Here is an 18,838-nt window from a genome sequence, read left to right as displayed (position 1 = left end):
GGCTACAAGTTAGTCTCAGTCAAGTCTCAGTACGCTCACATAGCCGGACACTATCATATTTTCTGTTTTCTGAACCTTATGTCTATGTAAACCAGTGGTCAGGGAAGAGGGGTAAATTACCCCAAATGGGGTAAAAATTAAATTCCTGGGGGTAATGCTGCCAATTCACATGCTGTCAGTTGGATTGTAGACCCCTTTAAATGTGAAATTGCTGTTGTACCAGAAGAGCCTCAAGGGTAGGCAGAGGCACTTCTTGAGCTTCGATACAATAATGAAGCACGTATTGCATTTGAAAACAAAGCAGATCTGTCATATTTTTGGATGTCAACAGCTGCAAAGACATTCAAAATTGCACATGAGGAGGCAGTCAAAAAGTTGCTGCCTTTTGCAACAACCTACCTTTGCGAACAAGGATTTTCTACTTTAACGAACATAAAAACAAAGCAGAGAAATCGATTGGACGCTGAAGACTGTATCCAAATTGCTCTGGCAACAAAATGCCCCAATATTGATGCTCTCGTATCAAAAATGAAGCAACATCATTTCTCCAAAACCTGAAGTTTTGAAGTTGAAGCTTTCAAAGAAATTTTGAATAGATTCAATACAATTTTAAATTCCAATAATCAATAATATATAATTTTTTTCCTTTCAAATCAAGGGGGTAACGTCGGCGTGTCTAAATATATTTTGGGGTAAAAGGTAAAAAATTTCCCTGACCCCTGATGTAAACCAATGTAATCCAAATCCAATGCCACCCTGTTAATATTGTTTACTAGTAACATATTAGTAGTAGTCTTTATTTATTGAAATTTTAAATTCTAGCACAACAAAATGTTACAATGAGCACTTACTGATGAGAGAGACAAAACGAAAAAATGGGCGAAGGTAATGTTGTTGATCCTAGGGGGGGATTTGAGCATACTTTTGGGCAAATCTTTGACAGTCCCCTCTGGCGAGTTCAAGTAGCAAGTGCGGGGGATGGGGGGGGATCATGGAACTGCAAATTGGTTCCCTGTGGTGCACCTCGCTCAGTCACTTTCCGCCAAATGATGCAATTTGCGGAAAACCACCTCATTGAGGTACCCCGCTCACTTTATGAGGCCCACTTTGGGGAGCAGTGCCAGAATCTTTGTGTCTCCCGGACAGTCCGGGAGTACGGGCAAGTATTGTCTTCATATGGTGATGGAGGGGCTCTTTTATTTCCTGTACTGTAATTTTCAGAGGGAAGAGCAAACTCCTGACATAGGAAGACGATTTCCTTAAGGTGAGAGGTGAGAGCTGTGGAGTGGAGGCATTGGAATTTTGGATACTAATAAGTAGAGATGTTCAGGCTCGGTTCTCTGAAAACTGAGCCCACCCAAACTTAGGGGATCCGAGTAGGCTCACGAGCCGGCTCTTTACTTTTGCGCATCCTCAGATCTGAATCGAGGCAAAACGTCATTGTTGCATTGTCGGATCTCGCGGGTTTTGGATTCCATAAGTACCTCCCTCCCCAGGAGATCCAGCACCATTGCCCACACAGAAACAGGGGTAGCAGTGTTCTTGTCACTCTCCAGTCTCCAGTGACATTGCTCAGTGCCATTGCTCACACAGAAACAGGGGTAGCAGTGTTCTTGTCACTCTCCAGTCTCCAGTGACATTGCTTAGTGCCATTGCTCACACAGAACCAGGGGTAGCAGTGTTCTTGTCACTCTCCATTCTCCAGTGCCATTGCTCAGTGCCATTGCTCACACAGAACCAGGGGTAGCAATGTTGTTGTCACTTTCCAGTCTCCAGTGACATTGCTCAGGGCCATTGCTCACACAGAAACAGGGGTAGCAGTGTTCTTGTCACTCTCCAGTCTCCAGTGACATTGCTCAGTGCCATTGCTCACACAGAAACAGGGGTAGCAGGGTTCTTTTATACCATGTGGATTCCTTATACTTCAACCTGCATGAAAAAACAGGTCACTTTCTAGATATTAAGAGAATTTCTTCCATTGTAATTATTTTGCTCAGTTTCCCAATCTACTCTCCCCCCCTGGAGCTTGTTGCAACTGTTTCTTTATTGTGTTTATGGATTCTGTTTGTGCTGTATAACAGTAGAGAGTGTTTGTACACTTTTATTGGCAATGTGTTGTGTAAAAGAGAGAAGGATCTGACGGTATTTGTATCCCCGTAATTTAATGCAATAGCTGGATGAAGCTGTTGCCAATTTGGGCAGATTTTCTCACACCGCCACCGAATATGTAGGATGCTGCCTCTCTGCTTCCTGTATCTCCATCATAAATCTCACTGTCTGGGGTCGTAGCTCTCGAGACCGTTAACTCATTTCCCAAAGTTTAAGGAATTTATAGTTTAGCTTATGAATATTGCTGCTTAAAGAGCATTATTGTATTAATAAAAATATATTTCTCCATTGTTTACAGGTTACAGCCCTTTGAAAGGCTCTCTCCCACCTATTCAGTTAAGGAGGAAGAAGGTTTTCCTATACAGGAAGGAAACAAGATATCTCTTAGGGTCTTCAGCTATAAAGGACTTTTTAAATGCTGCAAAATGTCTCATCATCTGTTGTTCTTAACGTAAAGAATTTAGGAAATGTTTAATTTGCAAAGAACTTCATAAATCCATCCAGATTTCACCTTCTGAGGAGTTTAGAGAATACAGGTATGTCATGGCATTTTGTGTACAAGAATCGGTAAGTCTTTGGTGGTCTATTCCCCCATCCACCTGCTCAGGTAGACAGGATGAAATTCCATAGGGAACTCTGAGTTGTTGCCTAGTGACAAGAGGGTGGATGGTTAAGAGGATAGTAATTCACACGTTATCAGGGATGAGAAGTCATCTCCTTTTGGAGGTCTGTGGGTCACGATCAGCAGACATGGTCAAGCTTACTACTTAATATGAATGAAGAGTTACTTCCTGTGAATTGACTTGCCAAACTGTTCAGTCTGTCCATTCAAACACTTGTGATTCTTCTGAACACTCATAATCTAAAACACGTCAGCTCACAAACACAAATGGAAGGATCGGCCTTTTCTAAGGCTGGGCGAACATTGCAAGACAATTCTAACAGTGCGATATTTTTAGCAATTTTACCAGTCCCGATCAACATGCCGATTCCGGTGTATACAATATTGAAGTTTTACAAGATTTACCTTCAGATCTGTGCTCTTCATCTGTTATAACCATCGGCTGAAAAGCTTATGTCTCTGCACACTCCATAGAGATCTATGGACACTGTCGGTCATGAGTGCGTACACACTGCAGGACTGGAACGATGTTGTTCCATCGTTGATCGAGATTTTTAGCCCAGTTTCGTACACACTAATGTGATATTGGGCCGAACGATCGTTTATCCTCTGATTGGCCCGATAATCATCTGAAAACACTGTGGTGTGTATCCAGCCTTACTCATCTTCGCTGATTACATCATCTGATAGGAGCTGATTGTCTTCAAATAAATCCTTGGAATTTTCCAACAGCCGTTCAACTCATTTTTCATTGTCTTTGCCATAATTTGGTTTGTAGCTATCTGTGAACTTCCTGTCTAAAGCTGGGTATACACTACAGGGTTTTTGTCCAATAATCGGCTCCAACAGCCGACATACGACCGCTCGTTCAAAAGTCGGATCAGTGTGTGCAGTGACACAATGGTTGAAAGTCTGCCCAAATGGACGATTGTTGCCTCATTTGGTTGGTCGTACCGTTCAATATTTTCGTTCCAATCTCGTTTTCGTTGTGTAGTGTGTATAAACTTCCGACCAATCCATGACAATCCTCTGTTACTTCCTCATATACTTCCGAAATTGCAATCATTGCTCACAACAACATGGCTGTAAAAAGTCGCTAAAGGGACGTCCGCTCTTCCCTTTATCGTCTAAAACATGGCTAGTGTGTATGCAGTCTATGGACGGAACGATCGGACCATCGATCGCATGTAAAATAGATCGGCATAAAAAGTTAGTGGAAAATTCTGTAGTGTGTACCCAACTTTAGTCAGATTGTACGATATTGTGGGTTGCTTACTACTACCTGTGCATGAGGAGGTAATATTGGCAATAACTTGTGGCAGATAGATAGAAACTGTTTATTTTGTCCTAAATTGCCTTTGATCTCATTGATGTAAAAAAACCTCATTGCCTAGACAGACCGAAGGGCAGCCATTTTATGGGATGAACCAATAATCATGTGAATGCCAATCACTATGACATCAATGAAGCTTTTCGCCACGTCACACAGATGACTAATTGTTTTCACGCTGAAAAACGTTGACAGCAGTTTCTCCAGAAATGTAAAAATTATTTACCACTGAAATATTTCACTGCTTGATTCGATATTTCTCACAGAACTTTATGACTCACATTCTTCTTTCAGTTTATAGCTAGTTTATCCAAACCTTAGCTTAGCGGTAACTTTATAAACATAAATTTAGCGCAATTTATTTCTATGATACAAAAGCACAACGATGCTGGTTGTGGAGATGTACACTTCTCCTGTCTGAATGAAATGTCTAACGAGTACCTAGGCTTACCGACTTATCTTTATATCAATTTTTAGACAGTCTTGGTTATATAACAATGGGATTAGCTACCTCAGAGTCCATTTTTGTACACAACCCATATGCCCGCCCTGTATGTAACCCGAGATAACTGGAACACACGTATCTCAGCATTTCATACATTGCTGCTACCGGGGCAATATATTTATTGATCCATATCAGTGGCTTGGCATGTGAGACAGACTTTCAAAGAAATTTGGCAACGGCATGGAGAGAAATTTGAATCTGTCATTTAAGGAACGACATGTAAGTGCAGTTTACAGAGGTATTTACTGTGTTACTGTCCTTTACTATTTTTTATGGCTTGGTTTATAATCTATTTTTATTTATGTTTCTTTAGAAAATTAAGTGTTCTATAGTTCCATAGATTTAAATAACCACCAACAGGCTGCTGCTACTGCTCTATACAGAGATTTATAAAGATAGTTACAACGGTTGATCATTTTGATCTCTTCAAACAAATTGTTTAACTGCTCTACAAGGTGTAGTACAACTGGGGGGGGAAATCAGGTTGGCTGTTGACTCTTAATGTCACGTGTATGATGTAATCTATCATCACACACGTGACATCACCTATCATCACACGTGTGATGTCATCTATCATCACACTCGTTTTGTCACCTATCATCACATGTGTGATGTCATGTATCATCACACCTGTAAACTCATTTATCATCACACATGTGACGTCATCTACCATCAAACACGTGGCATCATCTACTATCACATGGGTAATGTCATGTATCATCATCACACGTGTAACGTCCTCTACCATCACATGTGTGACGTCATCTACCACCACAACTGTTACATCACCTATCATCACACGTGTAGCATTTTCTACCATCACATATGTGATGCCACGTATCATCACATGTGTAACGTAATGTATCATCACACATGTAATGCCCTCTACCGTCACACGTGTGACGCCCTCAACCATCACACGTGTGACGCCCTCTAACATCACACGTGTGACACCCTCTCCATCACACCTGTAACCTAATCTACCATCACACGTGTGGCATTATCTACCATCACACGTGTCATGTAATGCATCAGCACATGTGTAACGTCCTCTACCTTAACATGTGTGATGTCATCTATCATCACATGCGTGACATCATCTATCATCACACATGTGATGTCATGTATCATCATCACACATGTAACGTAATGTATCATCACACGTGTGGTGATAGAGGGCATCACACGTGTGACGGTAGAGGGCATCACATGTGTGATGATGTCCTCAACCATCACATGTGTGAAGTCATCTACCATCACACCTGCTATCTCATCTATCATCACACGTGCAGCATCATCTACTATCATATATGTGATGCCATGTTTCATCACATGTGTAACGTAATGTATCATCACCCGTGTAATGAACTCTACCATTACACGTGTGACGCCCTCTATAATAACACGTGTGGCATTATCTACCGTCACACCTGTGACGCGCTCTTCCATTACACATGTGACACGCTCTACCATTACATGTGTGACGCCCTCTACCATCACACCTGTAACCTAATCTACCATCACAGGTGTGGCATTATCTACCATCACACGTGTCACATAATGTATCAACACACGTGTGACACCCTCTACCATCACACGTGTGACGCCCTCTACCATCACACGTGTGACGCCCTCTACCATCACACGTGTGACGCCCTCTACCATCACACGTGAGACATCATCTACCATTACATGTCTAAAGTAAAGCAAGCAGCTGTAATCGAGTAAGACTAGAGTGAGTAATAGAATAAGTTAATGATCAGGTTCTGGGGTCTCCACGGAGCCAGGAGCGGGCACATGGTATTCCCCTGTTTTGATGGGTACCCCACATAATTTATATAAATTAATATTGCACCCAACTTCAACTACAACTTCAGTGACTCTCGTCATTTATACAGATCCAGAACAAGAACTGCATCTGTATCTATTGTTCTCTGTCTCCAGCCTGAGTGTTAAACACTGAGCAGCGCAGACACAGGATACATTGTATCACGTTACTGTTGTTGGTGTGACAGATGAACAGACGGCCAGTTGCGTGCCACCTCTCTCTGCACACCTGTTATGTAATACGTTCCTGATGCACTAATCCAATTCAGCACAGCTATGTTCTAATCAGACAAAGCCAGTCATGACCTAATGGCTGAGGCTCTGTAGCTGGTTACTATGTTTAGTACTAAATATGACTAGTGTCAACAGTATGACTCAAAAGTCTGTTTTGTGTGTGATATTAATAGGTGCAATCATCAAACCTGCAGAAAGAGAAAACATTATTGTGTTTGGGAACAAAATAACTGAATGCCTTAATGTGAATTACAAAATAAAAGGGATTTATGCCTATATTCACATACAGTTTATACCTGCATGTCTGCTAACATTCCGGAGTGGAAAAGAAGGACACATTATACCAGGTCTGGCCAACCTGTGGCTCTCCAGGTGTTGTGGAACTACAAGCCCCAGAATGATTTGACAGTAAATAGCCAGTCGAAAGCTGACAGGGCATGCTGGGACATGTAGTTTCAAAACACCTGGCGAGCCACAGGTTGGCCAGGCCTGCATTAGACCATGACCATATCTACCCACATCATATAGTGTAATAGTAACGGCTGACAGGTATGCACATGAAATTTGTGTCAAAAGACTCATTGATTCCTAACTAAGCAATGTTAAATAAAATTGCAGCAAAACGGGAAAATTTCTCTCATGGGAGGTAATTTATAAAGCATTAAATGTATGCAAACAGAACAAAGCGGCTTCTGTCTTACCGCGCCTCGATTTGTGCAATGACTCTAGATATCCACCAAGGCTGATAGCTGTCTCAGGAAGAGGGCAGCAGTTCAGGATGAGGAAGACTTGCGTGAAATGGGTTGGGATTTTTAATTGGTCTTTTAATGAAGACATTGTGAACGTCAACAATCACACTGTTGACATTTTCAAGCTGTCCCCAGAATGGAAGTGTCGGCATTTAGCCTGACAACAATTTCCTGTAGACAGGCTAACTGCCGACATTTCCAGTGTCGGAAATGTTACCGCATCCCTGTGTAATAAGGGCATGACATGCAATGTGTGGGGTGGGTGCACCAATGCCCCCAGTTTTAGGGAGGTGGTGGAGAAACATGATTGCATTTTGCAAAGCGCGATTATTGAGGGGAGAATTTTGGGAGCATTCCTCACTGTGGGGAGGGGTGGACTTAAATGTGGCCCTAGCTCAGAGCTGTTGGAGCACGGCTACCCTCCTATGCATTTGACGGGCCCTTATGCTTCACACACAAAATTGTCACTTGAAATAAAAACAGTCCCAGTGCCCCCTCAACCAATATTTAGTAACCAATAGCAACCAAGCAATAGTTAGCTTTTCATCAATGTAGTTCAATTCGGACAATAAGCAATAATTTGATTGGTTGCTATGGCAAGTACCCCCTGCATTTGGTTAATAACCAGTATATACTCACTGCACCATACACATTTATTGGATTACAATTCACAGTCTTGGAATATCATTGTACAGCAGAGGCCAGGGAGTAGTCAAACCTTCAAAAAAAGAAAAGAGAAGGTGTTGCCTATAGCAACCAATTCTAGCTATCATTTTCTAGAATGTACTATATAAATAATAGAATATTAATGGTTGCTATGGGCAACACCTCCACTTTTCTTTTTTAGATGGCTTGAAGAATGTGTCCCCACATCTTACATATCTGATGTCTGTGCTGAGCTGACTGACACTGTTTTTATTTTCTTCTTTTGCGTGATAATCTCATATTTCTGCAGCAAAAAGAACAGGCGGGTATTGCGCTAAAGCCGTTGGATAAAGCATACCTACATCGCCCACTTCAAAGACTGCGCCCTGTCAATGCAGGTTTAATTTCGTTAGGAACACTTTGACTGTGAGGAAATGTGTGTTATCTGCACTGTCAATGGAAAATGTGCCTGGTTATGTCTGATAACAAAAATAATCTATATGTTTACTTGGAAACAGCAAACCGAGCCAAACAGATTTAGTTATCTATTCCCAGATAGTATACATGAGATTCTGCCACCAATAATCTTCTCATTCAGATGGATTTTGTACAAGGTTTTTGCTTCTGAAACTTAAGAGCCTCAAACCGGAAAATAGAAAGCACAAGACCCTTCCTTCACATAGAACTATACATTATATTAACTAGTTTGAACTTGTGTAGAAAAGCTCTCTTTGGCTCTGATTATATTTAACCTGTTCTTTTAGATGTGTATTCAATCATCCGGTATTTATATAATAAATTTCTGAAACAAATCTGCAAGTAGCAGCCAATGTGTTTGTCTCTGCTACACAGGGAAATGGGTACATAGACTCTGACGCTGTTGCTATGGGTTACAGAACCTTTGCACGGCTACTTAGCGTAGTACCAACCCGTATAAATAAGTACTAAAAATGTTACAACCATATTTCCCTACTCTCCTGGAATGTTCGGGAAACTCATGAATTTTGGGGATTCCTTCTGAATTTCCGGCAGAGTAGTTCACTTTCCCGGATCGCGCTTCACTTTGTCCTGCAAAACTTGTCATCATTGACCCAGTCTCCTACAGCGCAATGGCGCAAATCGTGTCATTGTGCAGTGGGGGGGCGGGGCCATGATGACACAAATCGCGATGGCACATCAGCCACACTTGTCCCTTGGACCGCCCCTCATATTTTAAAAATTACACTCACAAGCTAATTCGTTACAATGGGCAACACATAATTTTTTTACACACGCCACAAACATTTTAGAAACCAAAATCGGGGGAAAAAAATAAACCCTACCCAAATCACCCTCATGATCTGCTAAACCCCACGCAGAAATCACAAACACTTGCTGATAGCCCCCTTCACATTCAGGGTTTGAGATCCTGGACTGTACACCAAGATCATCACTTCTGTGAGCTATGTTATGAACACTTTTCATAAATGAATCCCAAGATGTAACAACACGAAGACTGAACGCTACTTATTAAGTAGTCAGCTTATACTTCATGTCAGACAGATGGAAGTCTGTGCAGGAGAAAACTTCAAACGGTAACTATTATTTGAACTATCTTATTAAACAAACATTTGCTGTTTGGTTTTATATAATCTAAGAACATGTTTGAATAGAGCGACATGTTTCTAATAGTGAGGTCAACGTAATATGTATTATGTTATTTATTACTGCACCATGAACAGCTTTTCATTATTTTTATAATACACTAATTATTAGTATGTTACAAGAGACATAACAGCATAACATTGCCAAGGACAAAGTGCATTAATCCAACAAGCATATAAAATGCATAAAACACGACAAGCAACATAACAAACCTTACTGCATGCAGACAACATGCCAACATAAACAGCAGGCCATGCACGACATTTAATTACAGAAAAACAATTAAACAATGGATGGTGGTGACTACTTGTAGATAACTAAAACAAATATCTATCTATCTATCTATCTATCTAATATCTATCTATCTATCTATCTATCTATCTATCTATCTATCTATCTATCTAACTCATATCGATCTATCTATCTATCTATCTCATATCTATCTATCTATCTATCTAACTCATATCGATCTATCTATCTATCTATCTCATATCTATCTATCTATCTATCTATCTATCTATCTATCTATCTCATATCTATCTATCTATCTATCTAACTCATATCTATCTATTTATCTAACTATCTAATATCTATCTATCTATCTATCTATCTAACCCATATCGATCTATCTATCTATCTATCTATCTATCTATCTATCTATCTATCTATCTATCTATCTCTCCTATCTATCTATCTATCTATCTATCTATCTATCTATCTATCTATCTATCTATCTATCTATCTATCTCATATCTATCAATCCATCTATGTATCTAATATCAATCTCATATCTATCTATCTATCTCATATCTTTCTATCTATCTATCTATCTATCTAACTCATATCTATCTATCTATCTATCTCATATCTATCCATCTATCTATCTATCTAACTACCTATCTAATATCTATCTATCTATCTATCTATCTATCTATCTATCTATCTATCTATCTATCTAACCCATATCGATCTATCTATCTATCTAACTCATATCTATCTATCTATCTATTTATCTATCTATCTATCTATCTATCTATCTATCTATCTATCTATCTATCTAACTCATATAAATCTAACTCATATCTATTTATCTATCTATCTATCTATCTATCTATCTATCTATTTCTCATATCTATCTATCTATCTATCTATCTATCTATCTATTTCTTATATCTATCTATCTATCTAATATCTATCAATCCATCTATTTATCTAATATCAATCTCATATCTATCTATCTATCTATATATCTCATATCTATCTGGAAAATATTTCTGCACAGTACTTAGATGTCTTATTCTTGATATTTTCATTACACAAGCTAGACTAAATCAATATGTAAGCAGAATCTAATCGGAAGGCTGTTTCTACTGTCCTGAATGAAAATATCCTGGACTTTTGAAGTAGTGTTATTTAATTACATTTATTTGAAAGGGAAATGTGTTAATAAAAAATAAATGTATTTTTACAGATGGCACCATAAGTGTGGACACATCTTTCAACTTCTGAACGGTATGTTCTATTGAGGGACGTGCATGGAAAGTTGTGGCATTTGTGCACCGAGAAAAAGGTTCTGTAACACATAGCAACCAATCAGGTTCTAAATGTATTATTGCTAGCACAGTTTAGACCAATTTGATGCATGAAGTATTTCAAATAGAGACATGTGTGACACGGCATTCTTCCTGCATGTTTGTTACAGGAACCGGACATCACTACTCTGTGCTGCTGGAGGACCCTGCTCCTTCACATTATCTAATGTTGGGCACTAACTGGCTGATCTTTGGACTTGGCCCATGTGGCAGGATTAGTGGATGAGATCTGGTAATTCAGGAGAACATCTCTGGCTTATCACCTACACAACAGATCACTGTCTTCCGCAAGGTCAACTTACACAATTTTTAAAATATTATGTGACACTGTTGTACCGCCTTTTGCAAAACTGGAAAATTGCAGATGATCAGGAGATGAAGATTGTTAAAAAATATGATCTTACTTTAATCAGACATGTCGTAAAAATGAAGGTGAACATCTGATTGGTTGCCAAGGATTACATAATTTGCACCAGTTTTCATAACTTCCATTGATATAGTCTCATTTCTGGAGACTGAATCTGTGTCATGATATTTTCTCAGTGCATTAAAACCATTTCAGTTCCAATCCATGTGCTAAATCCAGTAATACAGTAATAGGGATCTACCCCATGATTGAAATCTAGAATTTGTGTCTATCTAAAGAATATTGAGACACTTTGGACACATTAACATGGGGGTAAATGTATCAAGCTGAGAGTTCTCCGGCGGGTTTGAAAAACCAATCAAATTCTAGCTATTATTTATTTAGTGCATACTACAAAATGATAGCTATAATCTGATTGGTTGCTATAGGCAACATCTCCACTTTTCAAACCCGCCGGAAAACTCTCAGCTTGATACATTTACCCAATGGTCTTTCTATGGAGACTGTAACCTTTATAAAGTCAAATAATTACTTTAAAAAATTACAACAGTAACAATAAAACATCCTAAAGTGTGAATTTATCCTGCAGTGTGCCTGTATTATTTCAGAATTAAAACGTCATCATTATATTTATCTACAGAAAGTCAACTTGCTAAATTTACCATGTTGGCATTTTTGTTAATTTTCCATGATTCTGCTAATGAATGCGTGATGATATTTATTTCAGAAGCACATTAATCTAGAATGTGGGTCTTATAATTCATGCCTCAGTACATGCATTTTGCATACCCAGCATGTAACACACCTGTGTTGGGTTGAGGAGAAGATTTACTATACGAAGAACACATTTTATACAACACATATTGGTTTATCTTACAGTCAATCTTTTATTTTGTTTTAATCTGATTTTTAAAAAGACATTTTAATTGAATTATTAAAATTTTAAGGAAATTTCACTGAGATAAGACGACTAAGTTTGGCATTTCTTTTAACGGCTACATTCAGTAAGTTAATTCTGTCCTCGGGATGCTTTGTGTAATCATTTGAAGTTTTGTGTTAGACAAAAGGTTAAGGACGGATACATTCCCTCCGAGGCTTCCATTACTGAGATCTAGTCAAGCGTGCTTTATATTTGTTGACATTAGAGAAAGTTTGACTTACATTCTGCTTGCCCACGATGTTATCAAATGGAAGTTCTGGACTCCAGGATCCCTCGGTAAAAGTCGCCCCGCTGTTTCTCCTGTCTGTCGGACTCACGGATTCCTTGACTATGTCTTCGGGTAAGGTCAACAGGTTCTCCTCGGGTTGCTTGATCAAGTAGGTCTCAATATTATGTTTTCTTAAAAATTCATTGCGTTCCTTGCCATGTCCTTCTTCTACATTATAATCCCCGTTAAGGCAGTCAAGAGAAGCTTTTGATATATGAATTCTCCTTTAAATAAATAAATATATTCATATTAATACAACTCATTGACATGCAACAAACAATTTAATTATTTACATCCCAAAGATTTTTTCTCATCAACTTAATAATTTGTTGGCTATGAATTGCTTCATGTATCAGTGGTGGTAATTCCCACCATAGCGTTGATTTTCGTCTCCTCTACCATCATCCCAGAGGTGAAAGAGCCACGGGGTGTAATCAGACAGGATACGTGGGCTCGGTGTTTACCACGCCTTGTGGAGCGCGCACTGACGGCGGTCTACAGACGCACCTCTGATTATGAAGCAAAAAGTCCAAAGTATCTTGTTCTTGGCAGGCTTGCGGAGAGCAAGCGTTTTATAATGATGTCATCTTTGTAAAATATCCCACACAGAATACCAATTTTAAACAACCAAATGGCAGGGGAGTCCCAAAAAAAGTAGTGTTTAAACTCTAAACAATAGAAAAGAATTGTATTCACGTGGCTTTTGATGAAAATTTCATTGGGAATGGACATCATCCCACCACAATAATGTGGCGCCTCACCGATGAATACCTTACCAAGCGGTTCCCTGCCCCATTCAACTCTAGCAACAGGACCCTACTGGGTGCTGCTATGTGTAAAGAATTGAAAGCATTTTAGGGAAAGAGAGGATCAGGGAGGAATTCAGCAGTAACCGACACTGAATGGATGCCGTCCTGACTGTTTGTAGTAGGGTTAGTTTCTAAGACATAGGTAAAGGACATTTTTATTTCCACGTCATGAGAGATCCGGTGTGTCTTATGGTGCAAGTAAAATGTTAATTTCCTTAGCTGCTTGTAAAACTGTTGAAAGTTATTATGAGGAAAAAAAATTGCGACATAAAAATAAGTTAAACAGTAAATACAGATATTCGCTTGGTTATGAATTTGGGTATAACATTTAGTGCATCTCGATGGCAGAGTTTTTCCACAAGTGTCATCCGTTAACAGATAGATAGACCGACAGACAGACAGACAGACAGACAGACAGACAGATAGATAGATAGATAGATAGATAGATAGATAGATAGATAGAAAGGAGATAGAGATAGATCGATAGGAGATAGAGATAGATCGATAGATAGATAGATAGATAGATAGATAGATTGATAGATAGACAGACAGACAGACAGACAGATAGATAGATAGATAGACCGACAGACAGACAGACAGACAGACAGACAGATAGATAGATAGATAGATAGATAGGAGCTAGCTAGCTAGATAGAAGATAGATAGATAGATAGATAGATAGATAGATAGATAGATAATTTAGATGTGTTTGAATGTTCTGCGACAAATGGTTTCTGTCTTGCTGCCCCACCCTGCAGCCTAGACGTGCAGAATACGGGAGATTATTGTCGCATGCAAGGAGCAACTAATTCCTGCCAGAAATTCCTGCAGTTCCTTTAAAGTTGCCAGAGGGATCTTGGACGCCTCTCCGATGAGATTATCTCCTTATCCTGACATCAACTTTGGATAGATGTCCAACTTTTGCAAGATCTCTGTTGTGCCACATGTTTGTAGACCTTTAATATCCACTGTAGATAGACATGACTGACAGGTGTTGTATTTGACTATAGCTTTTGGACCTAACAATGTTCATACATTTCAATGGTCTTAGAAAATCCCACCCAGCTAAGACAAGACGATTTGTAGCGAGATTTATGAATTGACTTGAAATGATTAAAGTAAAAGGGCCGAGGGAAATAATAATTATAAGGATGTTACCAGGTTAAACACCAGTGGAGTTCAGTATCAGTAATAAAAACAAATCTAATAAGTGATAAATAGATTGCTGCAATTATTCTCTTACCCAGGGATTCCACCTGATTCCAGTTTGTTTGCAATATCTACATCCCAGGACCACACATCAAACTGCCACTTCCTGAGTCCCAGCACTCCGCACAAGACTGAGCCGGAGTGAATTCCTATTCTCATGTCGATATCGTGCTTAGTTCTCGATCTTACATATCTGCAAATCAAGCACGGCGCAAGGAAAACAGTGTATCAATAGCTGTATTGAAAAGCAATTTCAGAAATAGTGTGTAATTATGTTACACCGTTCCTGTCACCTATCAACTATGAGCAATCCAAACTGTGGTTATAACATTATTACCAAAAAGTAGCAATAGATTTCAATTTTCCTTTTGGTTTTTGGACCTCTCTGGATAATGATCATACCTATACATACAACCACAAAGAAAAATCTATCTATCTATCTCTTATATATCTAACTATTTCATACATATATATCTATCTATCTATTTATCTATCTATTATATATCTATCTAACTATTTCATACATATCTATCTATCTATCTATTTATCTATCTATTATATATCTATCTAACTATTTCATACGTATCCATCTATCTATCTATATCTATCTATATATCTATCTATTTCATATCTATCTATCTATTTATTTATATATCTCTTATATATATATATATATATATATTTATATATATATATATATATATATATATATATATATATATATATATATATATATTTTTTTCATACATATCTATCTATCTATCTATCTATCTATCTATCTATCTATTATATATCTATCTAACTATTTCATACCTATCTATCTATATCTATCTATCTATCTATCTATCTATCTATCTATCTATATCTATCTATCTATCTATCTATCTATCTATCTATCTATATCTATCTATCTATCTATCTATCTATTTCATATCTATCTATCTATCTATCTATCTATTGATCTATCTATCTATTTCATATCTATCTATCTATCTATCTATCTATCTATCTATCTATATCTCTCTATTTCATATTTATCTATCTATCTATCTATCTATCTATCTATCTATCTATCTATCTATCTGTCTATTTCACATCTATCCATCTATCTATCTATCTATTTCATATCTATCTATCTATCTATTTATTTACCTATCTCTTATATATCTATCTAACTATTTCATATCTATCTATCTATCTATCTATATATCTATCTGTCTGTCTATTTCACATCTATCCATCTATCTATCTATCTATCTATTTCATATCTATCTATCTATCTATTTATTTACCTATCTCTTATATATCTATCTAACTATTTCATATCTATCTATCTATCTATCTATCTATCTATCTATCTATCTATCTATCTATCTATCTCTTATATATCTAACAATTTCATACATATCTATCTATCTATCTCATATATCTATTTTCTATCTATCTATCTATCTATCTATCTATCTCTCTATCATTTTGCACCGCAAACCATTTAGATTTTATTACTTCACAGAATAGTAATTAAAACAAAACCTGGCAACCTTAAGTAACAAAGGAACACCCTGATCTGCTAAATTATTAACATGAACCAGGTAACGTAAGACAACAGAGCTGGTGTGTGGGAGAGACATGTTTCCAAACTTTGTCACTGTGAGCTGTGAAAACAAAGTTAACCTCAAACACAGAGAAACGAAGTGTGCAATTACCTAATAGTCTTGATCATGCTGAGTCCCATTTCAACACAGCAATGAGCATGGTCCTGGCGGGGCTCAGGAAGGCCAGACACGCAATAATAGCAATCCCCCAGGATCTTAATTCTAAGGCAGTGATGTTCCTATAAATAGAGGTTAAATAAAGATTTATTCTACAATGCAAAAAAAAACAGTTCTACAAAGATATAAAAAGATACATACAAGATTATGAATGTAAATGAATACACAACTATTGTTATATATTTATTTGTACACTGATAAAATAGGCCAAGTTTTGTAGGTCTAATTTGTCATATATTTAACACCTGTTCTGCTTCCATAAATGTTGCATGATTGGTGGGGGACTTATGGAATGTACAATGTCAGGTCTAATGTGCAGATACATTGTATATAAACAATAAATAAATAAAAGATTTTGGAACGCATATAGGTAAAGATAGTTACATATTCAAAGAGAGGATTTAATCAGCACAAAATACTTTTCTTACGGGTTCTCACAATGTGTCAGGAAGCAGTATTCAGTCTATACTTTAAATAGAATAGGATTTATATCTGCTAGGTGCATTTGATGCAGGTAAACAAATTCTGGCATGCTTCCACCAGTGTAAATAAAACATCACAAAACTGCTTTATTTAAGACATAACTGAATCTTCAGCAACAAGAGACTGACTAAGCCCCCATAGGACCCTAGGCAATATACTGGTTTGAGATCCCTTTTCCTCTCTCCTTTTGTCAACGCCCCTCCCCCCAAATAAACACAGATTAGTGTAATCCAGGCCTCCCCATGCCCTTTGGGCCCTAGACAAAAGTCTAATTGATGATCTGGCTCTGCCACCGATAATCGATGAAAGGTTCTACTGTAGGGTATAAATGAAAAAGTTATCATGATCCATCTATATTTTTGTAAACTTAATATATTTGTATTGCCAAGTAGTAAAGGCATTGGGCCTGATTCATTAAGGAAAGTAAGGCAAAAAAATTAGTAAGTTTTCTCCGGGACAAAACCATGTTACAATGCAAGGGGTGCAATTTAGTTTATTATTTTGTACATAAGATAAATTGTGGCTGTTTTTTTCATTTGGCACAGAGATACTTGATAGCTTTATTTGTACGCTGAAATTTAAAGTTGATCTAGGACATGCCCTACCCCAACTATAAATTTGCCATCACATTTTAAATTTACCTCGCCCTCCAATACAACATGGTTTTACCAAGGTGCAAAGTTACTCATTTTTTTTTGCTTTCCTTTCCTTAATGAATCGGGCCCATTGTCTATTATTTTAAAATGTTTCTGTACAAAGTAAATTATTACCAACAGTTTAATAATACATTTAACTTGTAGCAAGCAGAAATGTAGTTAGTAAGGAATGCATTATTACGAATTTGTATCTGTGGTACCAAAGGTGATTGCCATGCTTGATCTGTGTTGAAAAAGATTTAAAAACCTCTGCGGTGCATAATTAGTGAGTCATGAGGTATTAAATAACTCACATTTTAGGTAGACAATTGTTGTTGATAGTACCTTGACTTATATCTTAATCTTAAAACACAATACAGAAGGTTACTGCTGTATTTGGAAAAATAAAACGCTTTTCCATGAATTGTTGAATTCCATGAAGCGTTACAAGCAGTGCAAATGTTTAGCCAACTAATCCAATATTTGAGATTATTTTCTCTCTTTTTAGATGCACATTTAGGGGTGATTTACTAAACATCTAAAAAGGAAAAGTGGAGGTGTTGCCCATAGCAACCAATCAAATTCTAGCTATCATTTATCTGGTACATTCTAGAAAAGGGGAACTAGAATCTGATTGGTTGCTATGGGCAACACCTCCAGATTTCCTTTTTAGAACGGCTAGTAAATCCACCCTTTAGAGTAATTTCCAATAACAAAATCAGAAATAACGATGTTCACAAAAGCGTAAAGAAAACAAAGCAAACAGATAAACACACCAAGAACTAAGCATGTTATTAAAAAAGATTAAAAAGATAAGTAAAGCCAACACAAACGTACACTGAATAATCACATGTGCAATGTGTCCAAGCTATGAAGGTCTTCTTATTAAGTTATAATTCAGTGGATTTCCATTGTATCATAGGAACTAGTAATAAAATACACACCATAGCCCAGATTCGTCATAACTTAGCAGCCTTTTAGGTAAGGAGGTTCAGTCTTTACTGAACTAGTAGTCCCAATACTTCCATACAGTCCCCAGGATGAGATGGGGGACAGGAATGTAAAAGTCAAATAATAATAATTGAAAAAAATAAAGAA

General features: G+C 37.6%; 1 protein-coding gene across 2 annotated transcripts in view; it reads right to left on the bottom strand.

Annotated features, from left to right (window-relative positions):
• The window catches only part of ADCY8 (adenylate cyclase 8), a 204,927-nt gene that overhangs the window by 71,392 nt on the left and 114,697 nt on the right, over positions 1 to 18,838 (bottom strand). For both annotated transcript variants that reach the window (XM_075211702.1, XM_075211704.1), the window contains exons 5-7: positions 16,557 to 16,684; positions 14,885 to 15,043; positions 12,786 to 13,056 (exon numbers count right to left, since the gene is read on the bottom strand). In XM_075211702.1, coding sequence (XP_075067803.1) covers positions 12,786 to 13,056; positions 14,885 to 15,043; positions 16,557 to 16,684 — 558 coding nt within the window. The remainder of the gene's footprint in view (positions 1 to 12,785; positions 13,057 to 14,884; positions 15,044 to 16,556; positions 16,685 to 18,838) is intronic.

The sequence above is a fragment of the Mixophyes fleayi genome, chromosome 5, assembly GCF_038048845.1.
Source record: "Mixophyes fleayi isolate aMixFle1 chromosome 5, aMixFle1.hap1, whole genome shotgun sequence".
NCBI classification, from domain to species: Eukaryota; Metazoa; Chordata; class Amphibia; order Anura; family Limnodynastidae; genus Mixophyes; species Mixophyes fleayi.
Note: the sequence above shows the minus strand (reverse complement) of the source record. Positions and strands in the feature narration are given on the sequence as shown.